The following is a 24,711-nucleotide window of genomic DNA, read 5'->3' as shown; positions in this document are numbered from 1 at the left end:
AAGTTCTCAATAAGAACACTTCTATAGTGAATTGTTTTGATAACAGCATTAGAAAAAGCTTCCATTTACTTTACGAATGTGTAAATATCCGTCGCAAAATCTGCTGGTTTCAAACTTGGCGCCCAAGCTCCGTTAAAAAGAAATAGAAAATAAACCGCGCGCCCCATAAATGGCAGCGCCAGTTCCTGCCCGTGTGCGCATGCGTAACCCCCACACCCGCGTTGCTGCTTCCATTTTGTGTGGTTATCAAATCGTAGTCGCCGATTATCGACTTCTACAGGCCTTCACGCTATGTTACGTTACTTTTGAGTGTGCTATTTCAATACATCGGACGGCCACGGATTCGACTTTAGTTGAAATGTGAGTAGAGAATGCACTCGTGGGCTCTGCGAGGTGTTTGGAGGGCCGCGGTCCGGCGAGCTAGGGACGACGGGCGCATAGGTATCGAGCCTGGTTTGCCGCTCTTGTGATCGTGCGCGTGTTTCTTTGCCTCTGCTTTGCAGTTGTTAATGACTAAATATTATATGCACATATTGACAACATAGACTGTTTCACCTATTTTGTAGGGAGCGTCTTGGCATGCAAATTGACTTCTCACATAACTGGGCGTAACTGTTCAGTGGGTCAAGTCTGCGTATCCGATGAGGAGCATTGTCGCGTAAGAAATCGTCAGACAGCGGTAAGGTCAGCGCGAGCTTTTTGCTCGCACTTTAATTTAAATTAGCAGGAATTACGTGGGCTGAATTTGCGTGATGTGTAGGCAGCGGACGAGCTGTCAATGAAGGCAAGAAACTTCGTGTGGACGGTTTTTTTGATCGTTGACGTCTCGGCGCCTCTCAGTAGCTATCGTGTTTATCTTCGAACGTCTTTTGTACTGTGAGAAAGCTAAGCGTATAGAAAGGTATAAATTAATGACATTCAAGTGTGCGTTGCTGGAGACGTTGTTACTCCTCTGAGGCATCAATTCCTCGCTGACGCATAAGTGCGCTGACGCTCCTAAATATTTACGCCGGCTAGTCGCAGAAGCTGGCAGAAGCAGTACGTGCCCGCCGTGACGTTTATATCGCGACCGTTGATAGCGATAACGAACGGTGCTGTGTCGTTTCAAGAGCAGCCTTTACATATTGTGCGCAAAGCTAGAAATAACCTGCTGCTAAGTGATAACTTCCTTATCAGCAGAAAGTAGCTATTCGGTCTTGTTAGATTCATACATGCACCCTCTCTCTTTTTTGGGGCTTCAGCAGTCGCGTGATTCATCTGGATGACGTCACGATGCAAGGCTGTCGACGTAGCACCACGTGTTTCTTATTCAGAAAAATTCAGATGCTGAAATTTTTAGAGACGAGACGACTGCGATTCATCACGGCCGTCAAAAAGCTATTGTGTCTAGAGACATTGTTCTGCACAGATAACATTGTAAACGGCTGTCTGACAAGCTCTGCATATGCTGTTTTTATTTCTTGTGGAAAATTTTTGAAGTTATTGCTTTAATATTTAGCAGACCTGCTTCTAGAATCAAGAGTTGTTAATAACATTAAAAAAAATTACACTAGCATACACCCAATGCACATGTAAAGACAGTGACGGATTGGTGGCTTTGTTGAACTTCAGATGGCGCATCGGAGCATTGTGCGGACAAGCAAGTTTCGCCATGTGTTTGGCCAGGCACTGAAAAGAGAGCAATGCTACGACAACATAAGGATCACAAAACAGTCATGGGATTCCAATTTTTGTGCCGTCAACCCAAAGTTCCTGGCCATCATCATAGAAGCCGCAGGTGGTGGGGCATTCATGGTGCTCCCATTGAACAAGGTGAGTATGTTTTCAGGCATGGATTTTTTAATTCCCTGCTTTACATTGTCTAAACTGCCATACATGTGATTCCTAGTTGACATTTATCACAAGTATTTCCAATGACACATTTGACAGATTTGACAGGCCACTTTCGGGCGCTCTATAGCGCGCTCTCAGTGCGGTTTACATTTGGCTGGTTGAAATTGAGTACTCGGAACACATTTATCTGGTTTGTTCAGCAGCGCTCTGTTTTGAGCTAGGGGTGCAATCAAGATCCGATAGAATCTATATCACGTGGCTCCTGAGATTACTCTGGGAGCTGCTGAATGTTTGGCTGGGGCAGGCTTTCTTTGGCTCCAATCTTGAGAGGGCTCCACATCACTGCAAATGAAATTTGAGTGTGGTAGGAACCATTTAAATGTAGCTACCATAAGGAAGTAGCCCCTTGTGCTGGTTTGACCTGCAGTAAATATTTTCAGAGTGACATTAATATTTTCTAACTTTCCCGTGTAACGCACATTGTTAATGCAAGTCTGAAAATGCATACCTGCCAAGTCTCCCGAATTACCCGGGCGACTTCCGGATTTGGACCGTTTCTTCTGGTTGTATAGCTGACACGAAAATATCCCGGAAATTGCAGTTGTGTCCCGTTTCTATATGCGTCCAGTGCATTGTCAGGCCACATTGGCAAAAAGAATCCAATCCAATCCAGTTGGAAGTTCATCGCGCAAAGAATTGCTAAGAAAGTAGTAGGGAAACCCGATACATGCGCTATTTTGTTAACCGCAGAGCGGCTCTTTACGCTGACGGGGTTGTTGGGTGCCCTAGTGGCCCTAGCCTCATTAAGCTAGCGATCGAATGCCACATTCTGCCATTAGCAACACTAGACTCCATCGTTCTCCTCAGCGTAAGCCGCTCTGGCATTGCGTAGGCCCACAGTCTGTCATGGCTTGAAAAGTAGGAGCGCTAGCGCAAAAAGTGTCTTCAAGTATTTTAATGTAGTGCTCAGACGAACTGACATTGAGTATTTTGTTGAGACCACAGAGCAACGCAGAGTGTGAGCGGCAAATAACATCGGGAAAAATACGAGGACGCAGTGCTGCTCGTCGCTGGAAAACGTCATCCTCGCAGAATGTGAAAGAAATGAAATTTCTTACAATGAGACATTATCTGAAGAATTTTTTAACACCCGTCGTGGTTGCTTAGTGGGTTTGGCATTGTGCTGCTAAGCACAAGTTCGCGGGATCAAATCTCGGCTGCGGCGGCTACAATTAGTTGGAGGCGAAATGCAAAAACGCCCGTGTGCCGTCCATTGGGTGCACATTAAAGAACCCCAGGTAGTCGAAATTAATCCGAAGACTCCCACTACGGGGGGGTGCCTCATAATAAAATGATGGTTCTGGGATGTAAGACCAGAGAATTTAATCAAATTTTCTAGAATTAGCAGCAACGAAATGCTTGCAACAATGAGACATTGATGTTCATGTGGTCATTTGTATATCTGTAAATACAGTTCTAAGGAAGTTCTTCTGTCAGTACTTCAAAAATATATGACGTGGGGAGGGGGGTTGTGTAGCCGACTGCCCCCCCCCCCCCCTCCTGGTCGGAAGATCTCCCGGATTTAGTTTCTTCGAACTTGGCAGGTATGAAAATGGCACAATGGGGCACACCACTGTTTAGCCATTGGATACATCTGTTAATTTTGTGCCACTTTGCATAACCACGAAAAAATTGCATCAGTAGCCAGTTCACTGCCTGCAGTGCTGCGTCATGCAAGAGGGAGGTGGCATTGGTCTATTGCAAATTTCACTGGCTTTTTTCTAAACTGCAAGAAAAAGCTACACTAATGATAACGCACTGCGAACAACTGAAACGGATGTTTTCAGATGTGCTCTAAAAATCTGATATTGACATATTGGCTGTAACTTCAGTAATTAAGAAATTAGTTTACTAATCACTACAAATAAATTATTTAACAAAATACATTCCAGAGGCTTCTTCAGGTGGCTACTAACATACACAGTTTGTTTCATTAACATAGAAAGCTTTGATGTAATAGTTCAGTGGGAACCCACTAGATGGAGAGAAGCAATTAAATGGAAAATGAGACATCCACCCAATCGTAGCAATTGCTACAAAGGAAACCCATACGGGTTCCTCAAAGGAAAAGCCTCGCAGTTGAAGAAAAAAAAATTTTTTTTCTTGGACTGGCGAGGCTTTTCTTTCGAGCAACCCGTATGGGTTTCCTTTGTAGCAATTGCTACAATTCGGTGGATGTCTCATTTTCCATTTAATAGAAAGCTTTGCATTGAAAACGATAAATGGTGCATATTAGGTGGGACACCCTGTATATAGCATATTTGCTCTAAGATGAACTTATTAAGGTGAGCTTAAGCTGTAACTGAACTGTACAGGGACCTTTGCTTAGTTTCCCCTAGATGCAGGGCACTTATGTTGAAGCTGAACTCCTGATGTCAGATTTCCAAGAGAGTCTACTGTATGCTTCTGGGAAGTTTGCATTACAGGGGCTAGAAATTCATATATTTCTTACAGATGTATTGTTATTTCTTGACAATAGTGGAGTTGCTTCTGTGTTATGATTGTGTGAGTGAATAAGTGGACAATAACTAAGCATGTATTTCTGTGCAGACTGGTCGAGTGGACGTGAACCATCCTCTGGTGGCTGGGCACAAGGGGCCTGTACTGGACATCGCTTGGTGCCCATTCAATGACAATATAATTGCCAGTGCTTCAGATGATGCCGTGGTTCGAGTGTGGCAGATCCCCAATTTTGGCCTTGTCCGCCCACTTGTGGACCCAGTGGTTGAACTGCCTGGACACGAACGCCGTGTCGGACAGGTGCTGTGGCACCCATCAGCCAACAATGTACTGCTCAGTGTTGGTGAGTCAATCCAGCTTTAAAATAACCGCTTGCTCGTTTTCTGATCTGCATCTTGAGCTATATTTTAGTGATTTACTGTTAACACTAAAGGAGTACTGACATGACATCTTGTGACTTTTAATTTTTGCGATAAACGAAGGTCCTCGAGCTTGAAACCCTATAAAAAGTACTGGCACGCCTCAGAGCCCCACATATAATTTACTATAATAACTTTTCTTTAAACCAGAAGGTGGTCACGTGGGAGAAGAACATTGTGACGTCACTCGCTCTGGCTGACTCGGTTGTCTGCTATGCTGCTACACATGAGACCGAGAAATAATTCTCTGGACTCAAGTAGATGTGTCAAAATGCACAATTTAAGGCAGAAAGTTGGGTAGTAGTAATTTATACAAAGGCATGTTCCAGCGTGTAAGGGAAAAAAAAATCAGAGGAGGAAACAACTGGACAGGTAGAACGTTGGGCTTTGACTGTATTGACCTTTTGAAAAGAATGACATCAAGCCACATGATGACATGGAAGCGCATCTTGGCACATGCCTTCAGAGGAGGGCCAAATTCTTGGCACATTTGATAAACACCACTGTCAATTGCACGAAGCCATTTGTCGAGATAATTGAGTACCTTTTTCATCGAAACGATAAAAGGTGTTTATCAAATGTGCCAAGAATTTTGCCGTCCTCCTGTAGGCATGTGCCAAGATGTGTCCTTTCTTTCACACTGAGGCTTATTTCAATTTTCCATCTTTTCTATATGTCTCTTTAGTGGCCCATTTTAGCATTGCTTTGAACATCATATAGTGTTCGCATAAATGTCTTGTAGATTATCCAAATTTGAGTTACTGAATTTCTTGCACTGCAACAGGAGTCAAACTGTTGCAGGCAAAGGGTCTCACTATTGAGGTTGTGGAAACTTTACCACACACTTCTCACACAGAAAGTAATCAATTTAGCAAGTATGAAGGTTGAGAAGCACTTCAATTTTCGTTTGATAGTAAAGTTGTCTTGAAATGCCGGATCTGGGCATGATTGACATTATCATATGTCATGACTAGAGACCGGATGTTAGGCAAATGCCTTTTTTGTTCCTTGCGTTCCTATCGTCCCATTTTGATATATGAGCATGAATTAGAGGTTAAGAAGGGCTTTTATAGTGTTTTTATAGTGCCTATAAATGCCTATTTTGGCGTTTGTGCCTAAATGCCTATAAATGCCTATTTTCAATATCGGCACCTATATGAACACTATTTAGCCTCAACTTTCACTTTCGAGTGCAGTTAGAGACCATTATTCATGTTACCGGGCAACATTGACTGTTCGGAACTCTATGGGGTTCATCCTAGTCATCTAGTGCAACCAACTTTTGGAAAACAACCCCTAGCAGCAGGAAATGGGACGTGCCGCGGTTGGCGAATGCGAAACCGCGGAAAGCCGTCAGGGGAAAGGAGAGTAAAGAGCAAAAGAAGAAAAATGTGATGTGCACGCGGCTTTTCCTTTGTTTGTAATTTACTTTTTAAGGTGTTGACTGCCGTCGAGCGTTCCGAACTTCTCAGCGTAGAAGATCATTCTCAGGGACAAGAGGAACAATTTTGAGTCCAAAAATCTAGAGATGGTGGTAGTTTGCTATTGTTTCCACAATCTTCTCAGTGATTCTTAGACTACGTTCCACGTGCTCTCCAAACAGATTTCTTCAAACACGTGCACTTCAAATGGGCGGAAGTGTATTTGGCAGTGTTGGGGCGTTTTGCCTGTACAATTCCGATAATGTCATTGTATATGAGAAAATTGCCAGAGTTGTACCTAACAGTCCTCATGTAAGAACATGTTAATTTCTTAATAAATTGTAGTCTCTCTTGCATTTATTATTTATCTGTTTTTGTTGTGTCTTAACTTAATTGCGTCAGGCAAACATAAAGTAGCGCTTTTTTTAATCAGTATTCCCAGCTTTCAAGTATTCTTTTTCATGCTTGTTTCACTTCATGCAACACTCGAGTACAGTGGCCATTGAACATGAATATGAGCAGTGCGTTTGTTGAATTACGCCAAATGATGGTCATTAGTCCAGCAGTTTTATGGGACAATTGCACGGCTATGTTCAGCTGTTAGCGCCTTTGTGCCATCATAAACAATAACATTTCTTGTTTTCCTGTCATAGATACAGATCGTGCACGTCTTCGTTTGAAATTATTTGCATTTATGTAAAAATTTATTGTGCCTATATTTACGACGTTGGAGGCCTAAAACATTGCTTTGCCTACCTATTTTTGGTGCCTAAAATGCGCTTTTTTAATGCCTAAAGATCCGGCCTCTAGTTATGACCCAGAGTAAAGTTTGCTGATGTCGTGAAGCGATTAATCTATGTATGATGGTGTTGCTCTAAAACAAAAAATAAACAAGACTGCTGTGTGTGGTTATTCTGGTGGCGCTTGCGTGTGGCATTGATCATAGGAACTAAGCCCCAGCCGCTGTGTCATGATGCCACGACGCATCACGTGCTGAGTGCTGAAGTGAAAACTGGTTCACAGAAACACATATTACAGTAAATTATTTAGGGTGCTGTGGTGCTCACCAGTATTTTTTCAAGGGATTAGTGTGTTTGGACTTTCATTCAACGCCAGAAAATCATAAGTTGGAAATATCATCCTTTAACCCTTTCAGACGCTTTGTACACAATTGTGTACATGAAGCTAGTGCATCAACAGAAAAAGCTTTGATGAAAGTAATGATATTTAAAATGTGTCGCATATGTCCTGAAACACTTATGATTGGAATCTTGCTACAATTTTGGTTAACATGTGCAAAATGTTTTAGTAAAATGAGTGGGAAGGTAGACGGTTGGGTGTTATTGCTTGGTGTCAGTATGCTGTTGTATGTAGTGGGTTCACTTATTGTTTTTCACAATGTCATGCACCAGGCAAAATTTTCAAGTGGCTGGATAAGTGCTTTTCAAGCTTCTCAATACACGAAATAATTGTTTCTCATGTTTGATGTTCCCGTAGTGAGTTTTCGCATGGAGTCCATATTCTGTAAATGTGACAAAACTTAACAAATTGAAAATTCTTCATCTTTTCTGCAGCTGTATAGTTCTATGATTCTGAAGATGCAAGAAATGTGGTGAAAGTACGTTTTCAATCAACAGGATAAAGTGGCGTCTAAAAGGGTTAGAATTAGAAGTTCTGTGCATGAAAATTTCTTGAATATCTGTGACAAGCTGTCAACATCAATTTGTATCTATTTATCACTGGGTGGGATAACGGGTGCATTAGAACCTGCCTTGCTTGAGTACAAAAGAAAAGAGACATATTTCAGGAACTTAGAGTATGGAAAGTCTATATTTTATTCAGCTATCAATTAACCTCTGTGTCCAAGTTCGCAATGTGACATAGTGTCACATTATAGCGACAATGAAAAATTGAACTGCCAATAGCGCTAGTTAAAAATTTAACTCTTTATTAGGTGAACTTGTGCTCAACACAAGCAACAGTCAATGCACAATGATAGCGGCAAGTACAGTCCTTGGTTGTCAGTCTGATCTGCTGGTTGAGTTTGTCGGCTATTTCTACATGACTCATTATACATTCCAGTGTAATTGCTTGTACTTGGGTATCTATCAGAATGTACACCACTATACGCGTTGCACACACAGTCTGATTAGACAAGATCCTTTTTCTCTAGATCTGCGGCAACATTCGGCAAAGTTTCATTTCATGTAGGTGTGTCTTACGCAGAGCGATAAGTTTGTAACTGTGGTTAGCCAGTGAAAATATCACTTGTGACTCTGAGTCTCGTTAACTAAGGCACTTAAAAATTTCAGCTTTATAAACTAAGGAAAAGCCATTAACTGTACAGTGAGGTTATCTGTTAAAGGGAACACACCAATGTGTAGCTGGTGGTTCTCCAGCTGGAAGTTGAAGCTATGTCAACGCACTGCGCAGGGGTGTAGATAGGTGCCAGTGCGACCGACTGCACAGTCTGGGTACCAGAGACAAAAATTTGCATGTGCTCTACACTCATCTGTACCGCTGTAAATGAGCTTGCACATTTTTTTCCATGCATGCAGGAGCTGACTGCAAGATCATCATCTGGAATGTGGGTACAGGTGAAATCCTGTCGTGCATTGACCACCCAGACAGTGTGTTCAGCTGTTGCTGGAACTGGGATGGCAGCCGCATTGTCACAACTTGCAAGGACCGCAAAATTCGTGTCTACAATCCAAGGACGGGGGATGTGGAAGCGGTAAGGGTGTCATTATACGTTATCTTTTTTTCTGCTTGAGTTCTGATCTATCAATTTCTGCCTTCATTTCTATTTAAAATTTCATGTTTATTGGCAGTCATTGTTACATGTTGCAAATGACGCAGTTAGTGGTAGCTGATATGTCAGCGATATAACCAGGATTTTATTTTGTGAGGGTTGGCACTCGTGGACTGCCAATTCAGCGCCAGATAAAGTGACCAAGCCGTACCACCATTTTTGTTGTTTTGCTAGTTGGTTCCCATCACAACCATCATGGCTCCGTTTTTGAGCCCTGTGTGCTAGAAATGCCTGGAGGAACGTAAGTTTCAACAATTTGGATTTAATGCGACGATTATCTTTGGGTGAAGTCGGACAGTACTAACCCTCATACTACAAAGCGACTGACATCATTGCAGTGGAAAAGTAAACTTTGAAAAGCTGCTTAGCTGCAGAAATTGCACCTAAGAAGGAGATATCACTATTTTTTAGTTTATGTGTATGAATAAAGTTTCCCCCTCCTTGAATTGTCCTTGAATTTTAGTTGAATGTACTGTACGAATCCTGAACTAGTTTTTTAGCACATTGCCATTTGAAAGTGGCCACTTCCTGTTTTAGCTTCATTGTTTGCTGAGTGATCCTTTTATATGGAGGCATGGACTTTTGAAGATATGACTATAGAAACATGCCTTCCTTCTGCTGAAGCTTTTTTCCAGTCATTGTGCAGAGTATTCTTTATCACAGTTTTATCACCTGTTCTATCTTGTTTCATGTTGCTTTCCATGTGTCCTCTCCTCTGGGCCACTGCAGATTATTTGTTTCTCTTTGCTTGCAGGAGGACTTTGGGCATGAAGGTGCCAAGCCGCAAAAGGCCATCTACTTGAGGGACGGCCTCATATTTACAACGGGGTTCTCGAGGATGAGTGAAAGGCAGTACGCCCTTCGTGTGGAGGTCAGTCAGAGCGACTTGTTACCCTCCGTGGTAGCTTAGTGGCAATCCGTTTGTGCTGCTGAGCTTGAGGTCGTGGGTTTGGTCCCAGGTGCAGTAGCCGCATTTCGATAGGGATGAAATTAAAAAAAAATTGACTGGAGATTTAGGGGTAAATGCAAGAGAAATGCCTTAGCATTACATCCCACCTCTTTGAAGTCCCGTTTCCTTGTCCCGTTCCGCGTTCACCACATTACAAAGTGTTGTTCAAGAGCTCACTCGACTGCCTCTTTGACGAGCGAAGTGCAACTGACATAAGAATCTCGCACATAAGAATCTCAGGTGGTCAAAATAATCCTGCACCCTACTACGGCATGCCTCATATTCAGATTGTGGTTTTGTCAGGTAAAATACCAGAATCTAGTTGTTAACACCACTTGAGTTACTTTGACTAGACTTCTTAGCATTTATGGAACTTTGGATGCATGCATGGAGTTGGATGCATGTCATAGTGTGACCATACTGCTGACAAGCAATGTTCAGGGGGTGATTTTGCAAAAGGTAGTCACATGAGTATATATTTATTATTTATTTATTTTAGTAATACTTTAAGCCTTGACAGGCTCTTAGCCCCTTGCATTGGTCTGTAAACTTGCTGTCAGTGCACGCAAATCACAAAATGCTGCTATTAATAGAGCAGCCTGTTCTCAACAGCAGCACCCATAACCTGAAACTAAAATTGTCTCAATTTCATAGGAATCAGGGGTCCTAAAAATATTATCACAAAATGCTAACATCAAATATCTAAAGACTACTCAGTGATATGAATTGTCTTTTTTTCGGCGCACACTACAATGTAGATGATGGTTGGCTTCTGGTCAAACAGCTTCAGAAAGTTTTGTGACTTGTCTGTTAAGGCAGTTTATTTGTCTTGAATGCAGTCAGAACTTGCCCAGCCAGTGGTCCTGGAAGAACTAGATACAAGCAATGGTGTGTTGCAGCCCTTCTATGATCCAGATGTGAATCTGCTATATCTTGCTGCTAAGGTATGTGTTCTTTAGGTTACCCAAATACATGCATATTATCTGATAGTAATTTGCTTGAGGCCGGCTGTGATGACTACTTCTTTTTAACGGTACCACTGAATGCACCATTTGCAGAGAGATGTTCTCAGCGTTCTTTACATTGTGATAGCGTGTAGCAGCGTGGGTGACGTCCTTCCTGTTTTGCCAGGACATGCTAGCAAATTTTACTGTTATGGCTGTAGAAATGCTGGTGATTGCGAGGGTAAATACTTGGATTTGTTATTGCAGCAAGTTCACTCTACAGTCTAGAAAACACAGAACACGCAAGGGGGAGTTGTCCCCTTGGCCTGTTCATGTTTCCTCTGCTGTGCAGCAAAATAGGGCATTTAATTCTGACAATATGCAGTAGTCTACAGAGTATTCTATTGAAGGCTGAATACTAAGCTAATAATCGTTCTTTACAGTGCATATATTATTATCTTAAGTAACAGGTGACCGAAATTTCTTGAAAAGTTTTATATAATGTGTAGTCTTCAAAAAGAGCTAAGTTTGGTTTTCCAAGAGAGGGATGGGGAAAATAAATTGCACATGTGTGACTTGTGGCTTTAGTATTGAGGTCATGCCACGAGTAGACTGATTCTCTGTAGAGTTCTTTATTCTTCTTTTTGTTATCAGTGTAATTTAAAATTGTGTAAATGGGCTTTGCCATACATCTGTGAAACCACTGCAATACTCCTATTAAGCCTGCTGCAAAGAAACTGTGCTTTACTGATTGGTTCCTGTGCTCTCTTGAAAACAACCCAACCCATCTAAAATAATTCCCCCTTAATCAATAGGCCATGGGTTCTCAAGGTGGGTTCCGCGGAACCTACGGGTTCCGCAGGCCCCTGCTCGGGGTTCCGCGAGACACTGATAAATTTTCCCTGGTCCCGCTCTCGACAAGTGTCTGAAACTGCGAACATGAGGTGCGCTTGATCCAAAGAACCTCCATTACTCATGCCCGAGTTACGGTGCCCGAGTGTCAAAAAGCACATCACAGTGCGTAACAGCAACGCGCGAACTGCGCAATAAATACGCAAGCAGCTTGTAGCCACCCAACCTCTCAGAACGGGCAGCGCGCCTAAGCTTTCGCACTTGAATCTCGGAGGCCGTAACTTACCACCATGCGCCTTTCTCCTATATGTAGATAGGGTAGATGCCGATAGCGTGCGCACTGACCTATACGTTGGAGGAAAAATTAAAAAAAAAAGAAAAAGAAAAAAAAAACGCGGAGCACCGCAAATGTGCGCCGCAGAAGAGCAAGAACGGCGTAGCGTCCAACTGAAACGAAGCGGCGCAGTCCGCATCGCCGTGGTCCTCAGCTTGCACCGTGGTCCGCAGCGGCAATCGTACGCGGCACGTGACTGACAGCAACGCCGAAGCGCTTCGTGCTTAATTGTGCCTTTAAAGCCTCTATTCTTGCGTTTATCGCCACGCGTGACACCGCGTTCGTGGCTAGTCGCGTGCCTGCGTAAGTGCGTAGTCGCTATCTCTGATCGCGTCGATAACCACCGCAGTTTCGTCCGCCGCGGTTGCGGCAAATAAGGTGGATTCACATGACCGGACGGAGGAGGAATTTTCGCAGCAGATGGCGTATCACGTGACGCGCGCGTCATCAAAACGTGCCACCCTCGCCTAGTCCGGGCTCCTCCGCTTGCGGTCCGGATTGAAAATGCTCGCCGGTATTTCCATCCGTCCGTTTGGCGGTCGTCTGACCTCAATTTAGCGTAGTCAGCATAAAATCGGTCAACATCGGACGCATTGGCGTGGCTACGATGGCGTGTTATCGGCTTGGAGCCACGTGTGATTTCGTTGTGCAGCAGTGACTGCGTGTATTTTGTTGTAATGCAGCGGGAAAGGCGAGTCGTGGTTGCGCGCGCATTTCTATTTACTCAGACCGCGCAGCCTGCGTGACTTCAACATGAGTGAGGTGCACGAGAAAACGCTAAGTGACGAGGCAATCGTCACTCTTTTGGGTCTTGTTGAGGGATTCATAGCACTATGGCATATAGGGCACGCCGAGTATGCAAACGCGCAGCTGCTAATAAACGTTGGAGTCGAGAGTAAGCACGCGGATTCCGCAAACGGCGGTCCGGCTGTGCGAATGCGACCTAACTCGGCTGCGCCGGATTCAAGTGCTGACGTCACTGTTTGTCCGCGGAGCAGGCGGGATTTTGCCCTCGCGTGTGTATCCACCTATAGTTTCATTTTCACTCGATGCGCGCGTCGGCTGCGTGCCTTCACAACTGCGTAGTCGCCTCCCATGGCAGCGTCGATAGCGACCGCAGTTTCGTCCGCACTTCTTGCAGCGAAAGGCAGCTTTGTTTTGACTTGGTGCGTCTGTCAGCCGCCTGCCTTCTGAACCGCAAGGTCGCCGTCCATGATCGCGTCGATAGCGGCCGCGGTTTCGTCGACAGCGGTTGCGGCAAGCAGTAGTTTCGCTTTTACTCAGTGCAAAGCTGTCGAAGATAAAAAGCACCGGCTACATCGCGATGGACGGACAATTTGTTGGCGAGCAGCTGAGTGGCGAAAAAATAATCAGGATGTGCGCCCGTTGGTGCAAAGCGCGTCTCAGATGAAAACGCGCGCCGCGAAGGATGTCGCGAGACCTTCGCCGCTGCTAGCGCTAATCAGTCATGAGATGAAGAGAATTTCAGCTTCCGCACTGGTCTAGTGCTAAATAGAAACAAGATTTGACGATTCATTGAGTGAATAAAAGCGTGTTGACGTAGTGCAGCATTTGTTTGTTTTCTTGATACCCTCGATAATTCGGTTAAATCGGGGGGGGGGGGGGGGTTCCTTGGCACTTTATGGAGCTTAGCAGGGTTCCCTGGGATGAACGTACCTGAGAACCCCTGCAATAGGCCATACATCCGATTGAATGTGTTTGCTCTGGTTGCCTCTGGCTACAATAATTGTGTACTTGTGCTATTAGTTGACATCTAAAATGAATTTACTCCCCGTCAGGTCTTGGTTTGAAAATGTGTCACGCATGTATGAACAAGAATGAGGGTATCGAAAATGCTTGATTTTTTATTTTAATTTTTTTTGTTGGAGCCGTAAAAAGAAAATGGCCATATATGATGGTGTTTGCAATAAACTTCACAACACAGTGTCTTGAATCTTAAAAGAGCTCGGGCATATGTCTAACACTGCGCAAGCTGAATGCTTCGTGTTGGTGTTGCTGATTCAAAGCGAAACATTCTTTGTCTTCCAGGGTGACAGCAACATCCGGTACTTTGAGGTGACGGACGAGCCCCCGTTTGTGCATTACATCAGCACGTATCAGTCAAGTGAACCACAGCGGGGAATGTGTGCCATGCCAAAGCGCGGTTGTGATGTCCACCAGTGTGAGATAGCCAGGCACGTTTCCGGCTTCAACTTCTTTGCTCCCTTTGCGCCTTTTTGCTCATCATCAGATCAAATACTTGCTGAATCACTGGATGAAAAACATTCTGATTGTCCAGGTTTTAAAATATTTTGCCATCTTTAGGGTGTTGTCTGCAAGGGTGAAGCAGTTCTGAACCAGTGGACCAATGTCACTAACTTTTGCTGTGCCATCAGAATTTTGCTACTTTACTGCTGCAGCAAAAGTCACTGTTAGTCATAGTCCTTATTATGCTGAATGGCACGAGTGATTGAAAGTGCCAAACACTGCTTTGGTTGGTGCTATCCTTTATTACTCACTGATTTGCAAGAAGAAGTGACAAAGTTGCAGTTACTACTAATGCAATGGTGCTGGCAGAAGTGTACACATGTTGTGAGCATGGTGAGATTGATCTATTATTGCATTGTCATCTGTCATGTTGGCAGGGCCTTGTGCTCATGTGCCTTCCTGTGAACAAGCCTGGCTGACATGAAGTCAAGAATATGACAGGCTATGACAGAATATCGCACAATATGACAGGTATGACAGTATAAGGCAAGAAGCTTATAGAAAACCACAGGGATGATCGAAGCAAAAGAGACAGTTTAGACAAACCAAAGTGCTGTCTGAACTGACACACTGGCACCAAGTGGATATACCAGTGCCAGATATGCCTTTAGTAATTTTGTATGCAACTTTTTCCTTTACTACACATGTGACAAATTTCACATCGTTTATGGTTGTGTGAACATTGGAAACTTTGTAATAACAAATTGAATCTTGTCTTTCGTATACTTCAAATCTCTAGTTATGCATAATCAAGCATGAAACTGAAACTGAAGTGGCCATATTGAATATATAACACAAGAATGACCACATATGCTGTGAAGAGCCTGAATTATGCGGATGAACTGCTTATTCTTTCTTAATTCCTCATTTGTGCTCATGCTTAATAATGTGCAGTGTACAAAACTTGCTAACTTTGTGATTAGTACTAGGATGTGAGCATTCTTCACCTTTTTCAGCATATTAAGGGTGAAAAGCCCTGTTTAACATTAGAAAACTATCTGATATTCGATTCAGTTCACTTCCAGCACTGTTTGATTTGTATTTGATTCAGTCTCTCAAAAATCTATATTTGCCCAGCCCTACTGTATTGTGCAGCACTTGCTGCACAGACCATCATGCCTGTGCAGTGTGTTATGTCTTGGTTTGCACATAGAATTTAGGACCTCAAGGGCTGAATTGCTTCTTGTAAATTTATTCACCCAGATTTCATTCTGGTACAAATGCATGCCGTACTCTCTTGTTGGTCGGCGTGCTGGCTTCTGAAGTTTGATTGTCTTCCTGCACTAGGTTTTACAAGCTGCACTCCAAGGGCCTCTGTGAAGTGATTTCTTTCACAGTACCACGCAAGGTTAGTCCTTATGCGGTGTAGACAGAATCATGCTCACTGCTGACACTGGGATGTTTGCGGAAGGGTTGTGAACTGAGCTCATTGCTACATATCTTCGTGAATACTTGGGGACAGCCTGGGGCACTATAATGTATTTTTTTTTTCACGCTGTCTTCAATGTTTGCATAGATTTATTGTTCTTGTTGTGAAAAATTAAAGCCTTGCTGTCCAACATTCATTTGAGCAATTATCGAGGGAAGGCTAGACATCTGGCGGATACATTGATTGCAATCAATTTTTTTACAGAGGGGGATTTCGTGTAGTGTGCTCTATATTGTCTTCATAACGTGTGCCATTGTTATGCCTAATATAATGATTGTGTACAAATTGTCGTAGTTTCGGTTACTTGAAACAGTGCTTCGTTTTTGTGTACTTCAGCCTTAAGGAATTGCAAACTAAACCTCCACAACTCCCAAGACATGCAAGGTAGTTCTACGACTCTGTGAAAAGAAAAAACTTCTATTGCTCGATGTTCAGTATCAGTTTTCAATCTCTTTACCAGCCTTATTGTCACCTTTCATGAGGAGTACTAGTATTGGGAACATTTTGTTTTTTGCAATAAATCATTATGTCCGCAGCTTAGCCAAGTTATAATAGTTCCATAAGAGTCATTCCACGCCAACTGTCGCAACCGTGGCACCCGAGAAGAATGATTTCTTTAAAAGAATTACAAGGAAATTGCGCATATATGAGCATTACTTGCAAAGTATTTTCCCAAAATATTGTGAGCATAAAAAATTTTGGGGGCAAGTGAGGGCCATTTGAATTTCACGAAATGATGGAAAAGCAGGTGCAAGAAACAAATTCGCCAAAAATAAACCGTTTCCTGCATTCTTTCAAAATTTGTATTTTATTGCGATAGCAATTATATGGACACTTCAAGCGGATTTCTGCCGTCGGCATCGGCGCCGTGAGGTTTCGTATGAAGTCCAAGGGCGATAAAATGCGCGAGTGAAAGCACGCGGGGGACGCACACTATTATGGAGAGCGAACGCACAGAGGAAAGCAAACCCGACTTCTGTCGCGCGAAAGGCCGTGGGGGTATGGGAGGGAGGGAGGTGGGGCGACACTGTGCTGCGGCACCAAATGCGTATCTTGCAACCGGGCGCAAGGGGAACTGGCCAGTCAATCTCTCACGCGAAAGGAGGAAAGCAGGAAGGCAGCGCGGGAGGGAAGGGGGGGGCGCAGCTTCTACTCTGCCAACAACTGTGCCTGTACTTTGCCCGGCTGCGGCGGTCGCCCGCACCGTCACTTAAAAGCGACCTCCACACGGCTCTGACCTTTGTATGCGCTGTGCATCCGCCGCTCAGTTTCCGTTGGAAGCGATAGACCGCACGAACCTTCGCTCGCTGCGGCGGTTGCGCTTGCTGCCAGCGTTCTGACAGTGGTTGTCTGCGGTCATTGAGTGTGATCTATTCATATTTGCTTGTGCGTGCTGACACCACGCTTGTTAATTCAGTTAGTAAGCGAATGTGTCCAAGTTTATGCAGCCGATAAAACTACTATCCCTACTCCGAATAGCTCTCTACTAATTTGTTATCGCAATTGATGCTTCGCCTTTCGGGCGAAACTGCGACATTTTCTTGTGTTGTCTGAAAATTCACTTTCATAAGATAACTTTGTTTTTATTCCTTATCACCGAGGTGAAAATGCGCAAATTATTGCATTTCTGGGAATTTTTTCACAAAAAGTGGTCAGGGAAGAAAACCTGGAATTACTTTTATAGAACTTTCCCTAAAACGTACTACAGTAAAAGCTCGATGATACGAATCTCACGGGGTCACGAAAAATATTCGTATTAGCCGAAATTCGTATCATCGAAACACAATTAAAACTACTGTCGAATCTCGATAATTCGAACTCGAAGGGGCCCGAAAATTTGTTCGAATTAAAAGGACGTATTTTTGAAGTATTCGTGCACCATAGCACGATGCACAAATGGTGCGAGTCGTGAAATATCGCGACGCGCAAGCGCATAGCAAGCGCGGGCCACGAAACTGCCCACGCCGGCTAACGGCCGCTTCCCAATAACGACAGAAAACGAAGCTTCAAGGAGCGAGCGGGCGGCGCCGGCACACGGGTGCGCGTGGAGACCGTCGAAGGTGAGGGAGGAGGGCGGCAGGGAAGCGGATTTGGCCGCGTCAACTCCGCCGCTTCGGTGGCTCCCCTCGCCCTCCCTCTCAACTCCCTCGTAGCTCTCTCACCTTCGACTCCGTGCGCGCCCGCCACCAGGCAATGATGTACAAACAAGATGGCTGTCGAAACCGATTTCACCTCGACATGTCACATGATCGTCTTCTGACTAATGCCATTCTTTGTTGCACCGTAAAAATATTTTCATGGCCCACCTTAGTGTGTTACCAACGTCTAAACATGGGTAAAATTGGTGTCATTGCCAAATTCAAGCCTTTATTTTAGAGCCTGTGCGCAGAACACAGGCGAAAATAAAATTTTAAGAGATACAGTAAAAGCTCGATGATACGATCACGGCTAATACGAATTTCCGGTGGGCCATGAAAATATTGTTACGGTGCAACAAAGAATGGCATTAGTCAGAAGACGATCATGTGACATGTCGAGGTGAAATAGGTTTCGACAGCCATCTTGTTTGTACATCATTGCCTGTCTTGTAATCTTGTAAATATTGTAAATATACTGCTTTATATGTGACTTATGCAACGTAAAGGTACGGGGTACCCACGAGAGACAACAACGGAGCTGCGCAGTGGTCGTCGCGTCAGACAGGACAACATGATGGATGAAACAGGACCCGAAATGGCATGGCCCACATCAATGCCTACAACCCCTACGGTTGCCCTGGCCAGGCCAAGAGCTGCCGCATTGCAATGCTGGTTGCACGTCTGCCGAACACAGCTGCGGGATCCTCTTGTGACAACAGGCTAGGAATGCAGCAACCATCATGATCAGACCTGTCGCGGATAGTACGCTGAGAACTTGAAGCCATGACTCCTGCACCCTTTGCTTTTCGCCCCAGTGAGCCGAACAACATGCTTACAGTATGTGGGGTCTTAGGGTCTCGCAGGAATACCGACCACTGTGGGTTCGAGCTTAGCGAGCCACAGGGCTGCGTCAGCCGTCGCCTCTAGCACCGCTGCGCTCGAGCTCAGGCTGTATTGCTCCCACCTCCCCTTCTAGCCACCATAGCCACGAGTCCACGACCTGATCGCGGAGGCGGCCATGTTGGATTTTCTGCTGGCTTGGCCAGAGCCGCTATTCTGGACATTCCGCCATTTTCTTCGAGGCGTGACGTAGGCGCGACGCTTACAAAATGGCGCTGATGGCCCCGTTTTGCTTTCGTAACGTGACGCAATTTTGACGTTTCGCCTAAGAAACTGTAATGTAGGCATTGAACCTAGCGCGCTTGATAAAGAAAAACAGTTTTCCTCCCCAGTAAAAATAAAGCAGCTAGCTCAAAGCGTACGATTATTCTATAAAAATTGTTTCTCGCTTCCGTCGTCTGCATGCGCACAAGCTGTCGTCTGCTTCATTAGCTAGGATGCGTGTCCTCAGGGAATGGAATGAGTCATCGTATATTGGCGCCCACGCGCTTGCTTTCTACCTTGAGACAACATACGTGACCTGCCAGAGATAATCAGAGCACGCTCTAGGCCGTGTTATCGCTATCTTGTGAAACGCAAGTGACTCAGCCCGACTCGTCTGGCTGAGAAGCGGCCGAACACCATCGAAAGCGTTGCGCGCGACGCAATACGACACAAGCGCCGGCACTGCCATCTCTTGTGCACTTCACTGCTTACTCGCACCGCGAGAGGAAACTTCAAGGCGCCGCCTTGCGTACATTTCTTTTTATAAATTAACAAGTCACCGTTGTCATAGCTTTTGATGATGCGAACAGTCATTAATATTGATTACGATACAAATGCAGTAGTGAAAAGTGCAAAAAGTCGCAGACAGTTTGCTACTTTCAACCAATATTATATCAAATAAACGTGTTTTTAATAAAAATGATGGTTCAAAACACAAATGCCAACACCACCCGAGAGCAATGCAAATGCTACGAGTACGCGTTGTGAACAAATGATTTTCATGGCCCCAAATGACAGGGAAAATGTGGCAATACGCATGCCTCTCGACTGTCATTGCATACGGCCGCTCATTACCATAATTTGCGCGGCTCGTCGCACCACAAATTACGGCGGAAAATCTCTGCAATGGCGGCCCAGCGCAACGTCACGCAACGTCAAATTGACGTTTACGAACTGGCCCTTCCTGTGACGCTCTTCACGGCATATTCCTTCAGCCAATCAACAAGCTGACATGTCGGCTATTTTGGAACGCCACCACATATTCGCGAAATTCCAGTTGCATTGCACGGGCTTCTGCACGCTACCGTCCACTTTCTTTTTAAAGCGCTAAAGTCGCAATATAGGTGCCAAGGACCACAAAAAAGTATTAGTCGATAAAACTTGCAGCCTCACGTCACGTTTCGTCATTCTGACGAAAACGCAAAATGGCATTTTGCAAAACTTCCGTTTCCCGGCACAAATTTTAAAACACGTGACCTCTGGACAGCCAATGAGACAGCCAAAATGGTGGATAATGGCGGCCGTGCAGCCGCCATGCGTGTCCAGAATAGAGCCACAGGCTTGACTTCCAGTGGCCCGCTCTCGGGCCTCCAAGATTGGGAGCAAGCGCGCTATCCTCATGTCTTGAAGGCCATGTCCGCTCTTCCTTGGCTGACGAAACTCTCCAGGGCATGGCACTTGTTCTGGGTTCTTTATATTTTCGGTCAGGACTATGTCATAACCACTTATTGCGGGTTCTTTATTTATTTTTTGTTTTTGTTTTTATAACCGCGTGGCTGTGCTCAGTTCTACGGTGTGCAGTTCGAATTAATGCTTTCTTCTTTCACTGCTTCCTTCCTCAACGCACACTCTGTCTGAATATGCTCAAGATGTCTTCGCCCGGGCTCGCACGGCGTGCCAGATTGCTGGTTACTGGCTCACCGAGTCTCGGGCCATGCAGAAGATCTGGTACGACAGCCGACATCGCGACGTTCAGTTTCTCCCTGGCTCAGTTGTCCTCCTATGGACGTCACGTCGCCGCATCTGCTTGTCTGAAAAGCTGCTGCCGCACTACACAGGGCCCTATGCAATGTTGCGGCAGCTTGGCGATGTCAACTACGAGATCGCTCCGCTGGACTCGCGTGTCCCTACTGACGTTGTGCATGTGTCTCGGTTGAAGCCTTATTTTGCCACGAGTTCACCTCCATTATAACTGACGCCGAGACGGCACCTTTACAGGTGGGGTTTATTATGTTATGGCGCAATCGAGAATGGCACCAAAGTCAGAAGACGGCGATTTGACGTCGCCACTTTTGCGTCATGATGCGGAGAAGTGGTGAACTACGCTCGGTTGGCACACCTACTCCTCTAGTCACCAAAGCCTCATGGTTGAGACTTCATTTCTTTTTAAGCCAACTAATAGTCAGAGCAGCATGCAATAAGTACGGCTGTTTATTATTGGGGACATGGGGGTATTTAAGGCAATGATATTGTTAGATTTTTACTTATGTTTGAAATCACATTTATATGTTATATACAAAAAATACAGTACAGAAGGGAGAATCGAAAACCATATGCTATGGATACACCACCATATTCAGTTGGTTTGTATTTCCTGCCAAGATGCTATCAGGTGAAGCTGAAGCGCGAACCAAAATATAATGCAATGGTGAGACTCGAATTCAAAAATTTATTTCTCAATAAAAATGCAAATTACTTTGATTAAAATTCCTGTGGTGAAAGTTGTTATGCTTCTCAATTATATCCGCTTTTCTGCTTATTTTTTCATGGGCCACCTTAGTGTGTCACCAATGTCTAAACATAGGCAAAGATAACGTTTTTGCCAAATTCAGGCTTTTATTTTAGAGCCTGTGCACAGCACAAAGGCAAAAATAAATTTTAGAAGATAGTACATTTTCAGGAAAGTTCTACAAAAATAATTCTAGGTTTTGTCACCTGACCGCTTTTTGTGAAAAAATAAAAAAAATGCTATACTTTGCACTTCACCTCAGTGCTAAGGAATAAAAAAACATGAAGTAATCTTATGAAACTGTTTTGTAATGAAAGAAGAATGTTCAGAATACGCAAAAACGTAAATTTTGAAAGAATGTGCAAAACGGTCGATTTTTGGTGATTTGTTTTTTTGCACCTGGTTTTCCACCATTTCGTGAAATTTAAATGGCTCTCACATACCCGAAAAAGTTGTTTCAACCCAAAATATTTTCGGGAAAACTATGATCATCATCAGCAGCAGCCTATATTTATGTCCACTGCAGGACGAAGGCCTCTCCCTGCGATCTCCAATTTGGGAAAATACTGTGCAAGTAATGCTTATATATACGTGTAATTTGAAAAAAAAAGAAAGTTTTAAGTAATGATTTTCTCGAGCGCCACAGTTGGGACAGTTGGTGTGGATTGACCCATAATGAAGTTCACGTATTGTGCTCTGTTCATCTGAGCACGTTGCATTTTTGGTTTTGTCATTTCAGTCAGATCTATTCCAGCAAGATCTCTACCCTGAGACACCTGGTGACACCCCTGCCATATCGGCTGAGGAGTGGGCAGAAGGAAAAGACGCTGACCCAATCCTTGTAAGAATTTGTCAAAATATATGAAGTTCTTTTGTCGTCATGTAGTTTTACTCACAGCTATATTGAAAATACCAATTTGAATATTGCTTAGCACCATTGGCAGTGTAGAACTTGTTGAGCTTACTGTTTTACTGTGCTGAAATTGTGCAGAAATATTTGTGATGAAACTTCTTTGGGAACTGCAGCAGCAAGTTGAATTCGGCTGGTTGGTACATTTTGAAACTTGAAAGTAACAGCGCTAAAAACAGGACCAAGACAAGAGGAGACGTCACATTAAAAAAAAAAAAAAAAAAAAATGGTTGTTATTCGGCATCGTGTTTGTCTCCCCTCATCTTGGTCCTGAATTCGCAGTGTTACCTTCAAGTTTTTTTGTGAACCCTTCTTTTACTCCTACTAATTACCAGTGTTACATTTGGGTAATTGCTAATACAGTCGAACCTCGATTTGGCAAAGTTACATTTCGCAATTGCAGCGAGGAAGGAAGTCGGGAAATTTTCTCGAGTCGAGGTTTGTGTTTCATCAGTACAAATTACTTAATGAGTTCTTGGAACAGTCCTGGCAGATAGCATTTTCTCAGAAAGCATGAAAAATATCCTGTGAGAAACTTGAGCTATAATTACTGAATTGAAAACATTAACTCTTTCCATACCATGGGGAAAATAGGTGTATTTTGTAGGTTTCGGCAGATTTTGTTTTCTGAAGGAACTGCTGCACTCAATATTTTATGTAATACATAAGCAAAAAGCAGAATGAATGCACTTTTCACGCATAAAAGTTTTATTAATGAGATGTGCGTCATAAAAAAGATATAAATTGCCAAAATAAAGATTGTGGGATAAAATTGAACAAAGTTTGTAAAGACATGCTTGGGTATCTACTAAGAAAAAAATGTTATGAAAATTATGAGATATACAAAATGTATCGTCGTCTAATAGGCACTATCCGAAAAAAATCTAAATTTTTCATTGGAACAGCTACAAAAATTTAACTGCAAACACTACAGTTTGGCACGCCGGGTTATGGCCACCGATGCTCCAGGCTGGTTTGCGTCTTTGTCGCTCTCAGAGTCAAAGTCCGCCGAAAAAGCAGCATCCTCAGACTCGCTACTGCTCGATCCATCGATAAAAGCAGCCGCAGACGCAGCGGAATCATGAGATCTGCGATCTTTCGAAGCGCGCGTGCCGCTCTCTGAGGCAGTCATTTTTGCTTTCTACTATGACGATTGCGAAACTTCGGAGCGTGTTCAGAAAGTACCGCTTGACGGGAACAAAGCGAACTGCTTAGAAAACAAAAATGTACTTAATGAACGCCCCCGCCACTTTTCCAATCAAGAATTGTATTTTTTCTTTACCTCGCATAATGATCGCACCCTGAACTTGCTGCTGTTAAGTAGGGGAGACGGTATGATTCGGTGTCCGATATGGCGTTTGGTGGGTACGATTGTATCGGACGCCAAATTGTACTGTGTGTTTTGTACTTTTATTGCGATAGCAATCACATGGACACTCCATGCGCATTTTTGCCATCGGCGACGACGATGCACAGCAACTGCGCATTGCGCGATTGCGCATGCCCTATCTTGAAAGCAATCTGCGTCGGGAGTCTAGGTGTGACGGCAGCTTATACCTTTGTGCGTACTCCATTCTCGCCGCTCAATTTGCGTTGAAGCGATACACGGCACGAAGGTAAATTCATTCGCTGTTGCTGTCGTGCTTGCTCATGCAAGCGTTTTGACAGCGAGTATGCACGGTCATCGAGTGTGATGTGTTCATGTTCGTCTGTGCACTGCTGACACCATGCTTGTTAATTTAGATAGTAAGCAAATGGTCGCAAGCTTATATGGCCGATAAAAGTACTATGCTTACTTCGTATAGTTGTCTATGCATATCGATGGCTCGCCTTTTGGTCGAAACTGTGACTTTTTTGGAGGTGGCCGCAGAAAAACAATCTCTCAAAATTTTACCCCGCATAATAAACGCACCTTGCACATATTTTTCGGGAAAAGAAGTGTGTTCATTATACGAGTAAATACGGTATTATCCCCCCCCCCCCCCCTCCTTTTTCAGTTTGTGGTTCAGTTTCAGTTCAAATAACCTGGCTTCAATACTTTCAGGGAAGCGTTATGTTTGCTTTTCATCAGGATGTGTTTGGGTTCGTGGTTATTCATTGCTGACTGCTTTCTTCCAGATCAACTTGAAAGAAGGCTACACAGCGAGCACAAAGCAGGACTTCTCAGTGACCAAGAAGCCCAACATTCTTAACAAGATGCCTGAAAGGCCAGTAGCACAAAAGGGAAGCGAACAGTCCGTGTCCCCAGTGGTATCCGTAAGTTGGTCAC

At 44.0% G+C, this 24,711-nt stretch overlaps 1 protein-coding gene across 1 annotated transcript in view; it reads left to right on the top strand.

Moving 5' to 3' along the window:
* Nucleotides 1-201: 201 nt before the first annotated feature.
* Nucleotides 202-24,711, top strand: part of LOC119446717 (coronin-6) — a 46,559-nt gene continuing 22,049 nt past the window's right edge. Inside the window, exons 1-10 of the mRNA XM_037711240.2 lie at nucleotides 202-360; nucleotides 1,612-1,812; nucleotides 4,444-4,696; nucleotides 8,752-8,927; nucleotides 9,760-9,876; nucleotides 10,794-10,898; nucleotides 14,134-14,279; nucleotides 15,640-15,700; nucleotides 22,272-22,373; nucleotides 24,561-24,698. Of these exons, the coding sequence (XP_037567168.1) occupies nucleotides 1,612-1,812; nucleotides 4,444-4,696; nucleotides 8,752-8,927; nucleotides 9,760-9,876; nucleotides 10,794-10,898; nucleotides 14,134-14,279; nucleotides 15,640-15,700; nucleotides 22,272-22,373; nucleotides 24,561-24,698 (1,299 nt within the window). The 5' untranslated portion in view covers nucleotides 202-360. The remainder of the gene's footprint in view (nucleotides 361-1,611; nucleotides 1,813-4,443; nucleotides 4,697-8,751; nucleotides 8,928-9,759; nucleotides 9,877-10,793; nucleotides 10,899-14,133; nucleotides 14,280-15,639; nucleotides 15,701-22,271; nucleotides 22,374-24,560; nucleotides 24,699-24,711) is intronic.

This window comes from Dermacentor silvarum, chromosome 3, assembly GCF_013339745.2.
Source record: "Dermacentor silvarum isolate Dsil-2018 chromosome 3, BIME_Dsil_1.4, whole genome shotgun sequence".
In the NCBI taxonomy this organism is placed as follows: domain Eukaryota; kingdom Metazoa; phylum Arthropoda; class Arachnida; order Ixodida; family Ixodidae; genus Dermacentor; species Dermacentor silvarum.
The sequence above is the reverse complement of the archived record's forward strand: the minus strand, read 5'-3'. Positions and strand labels throughout refer to the sequence as shown.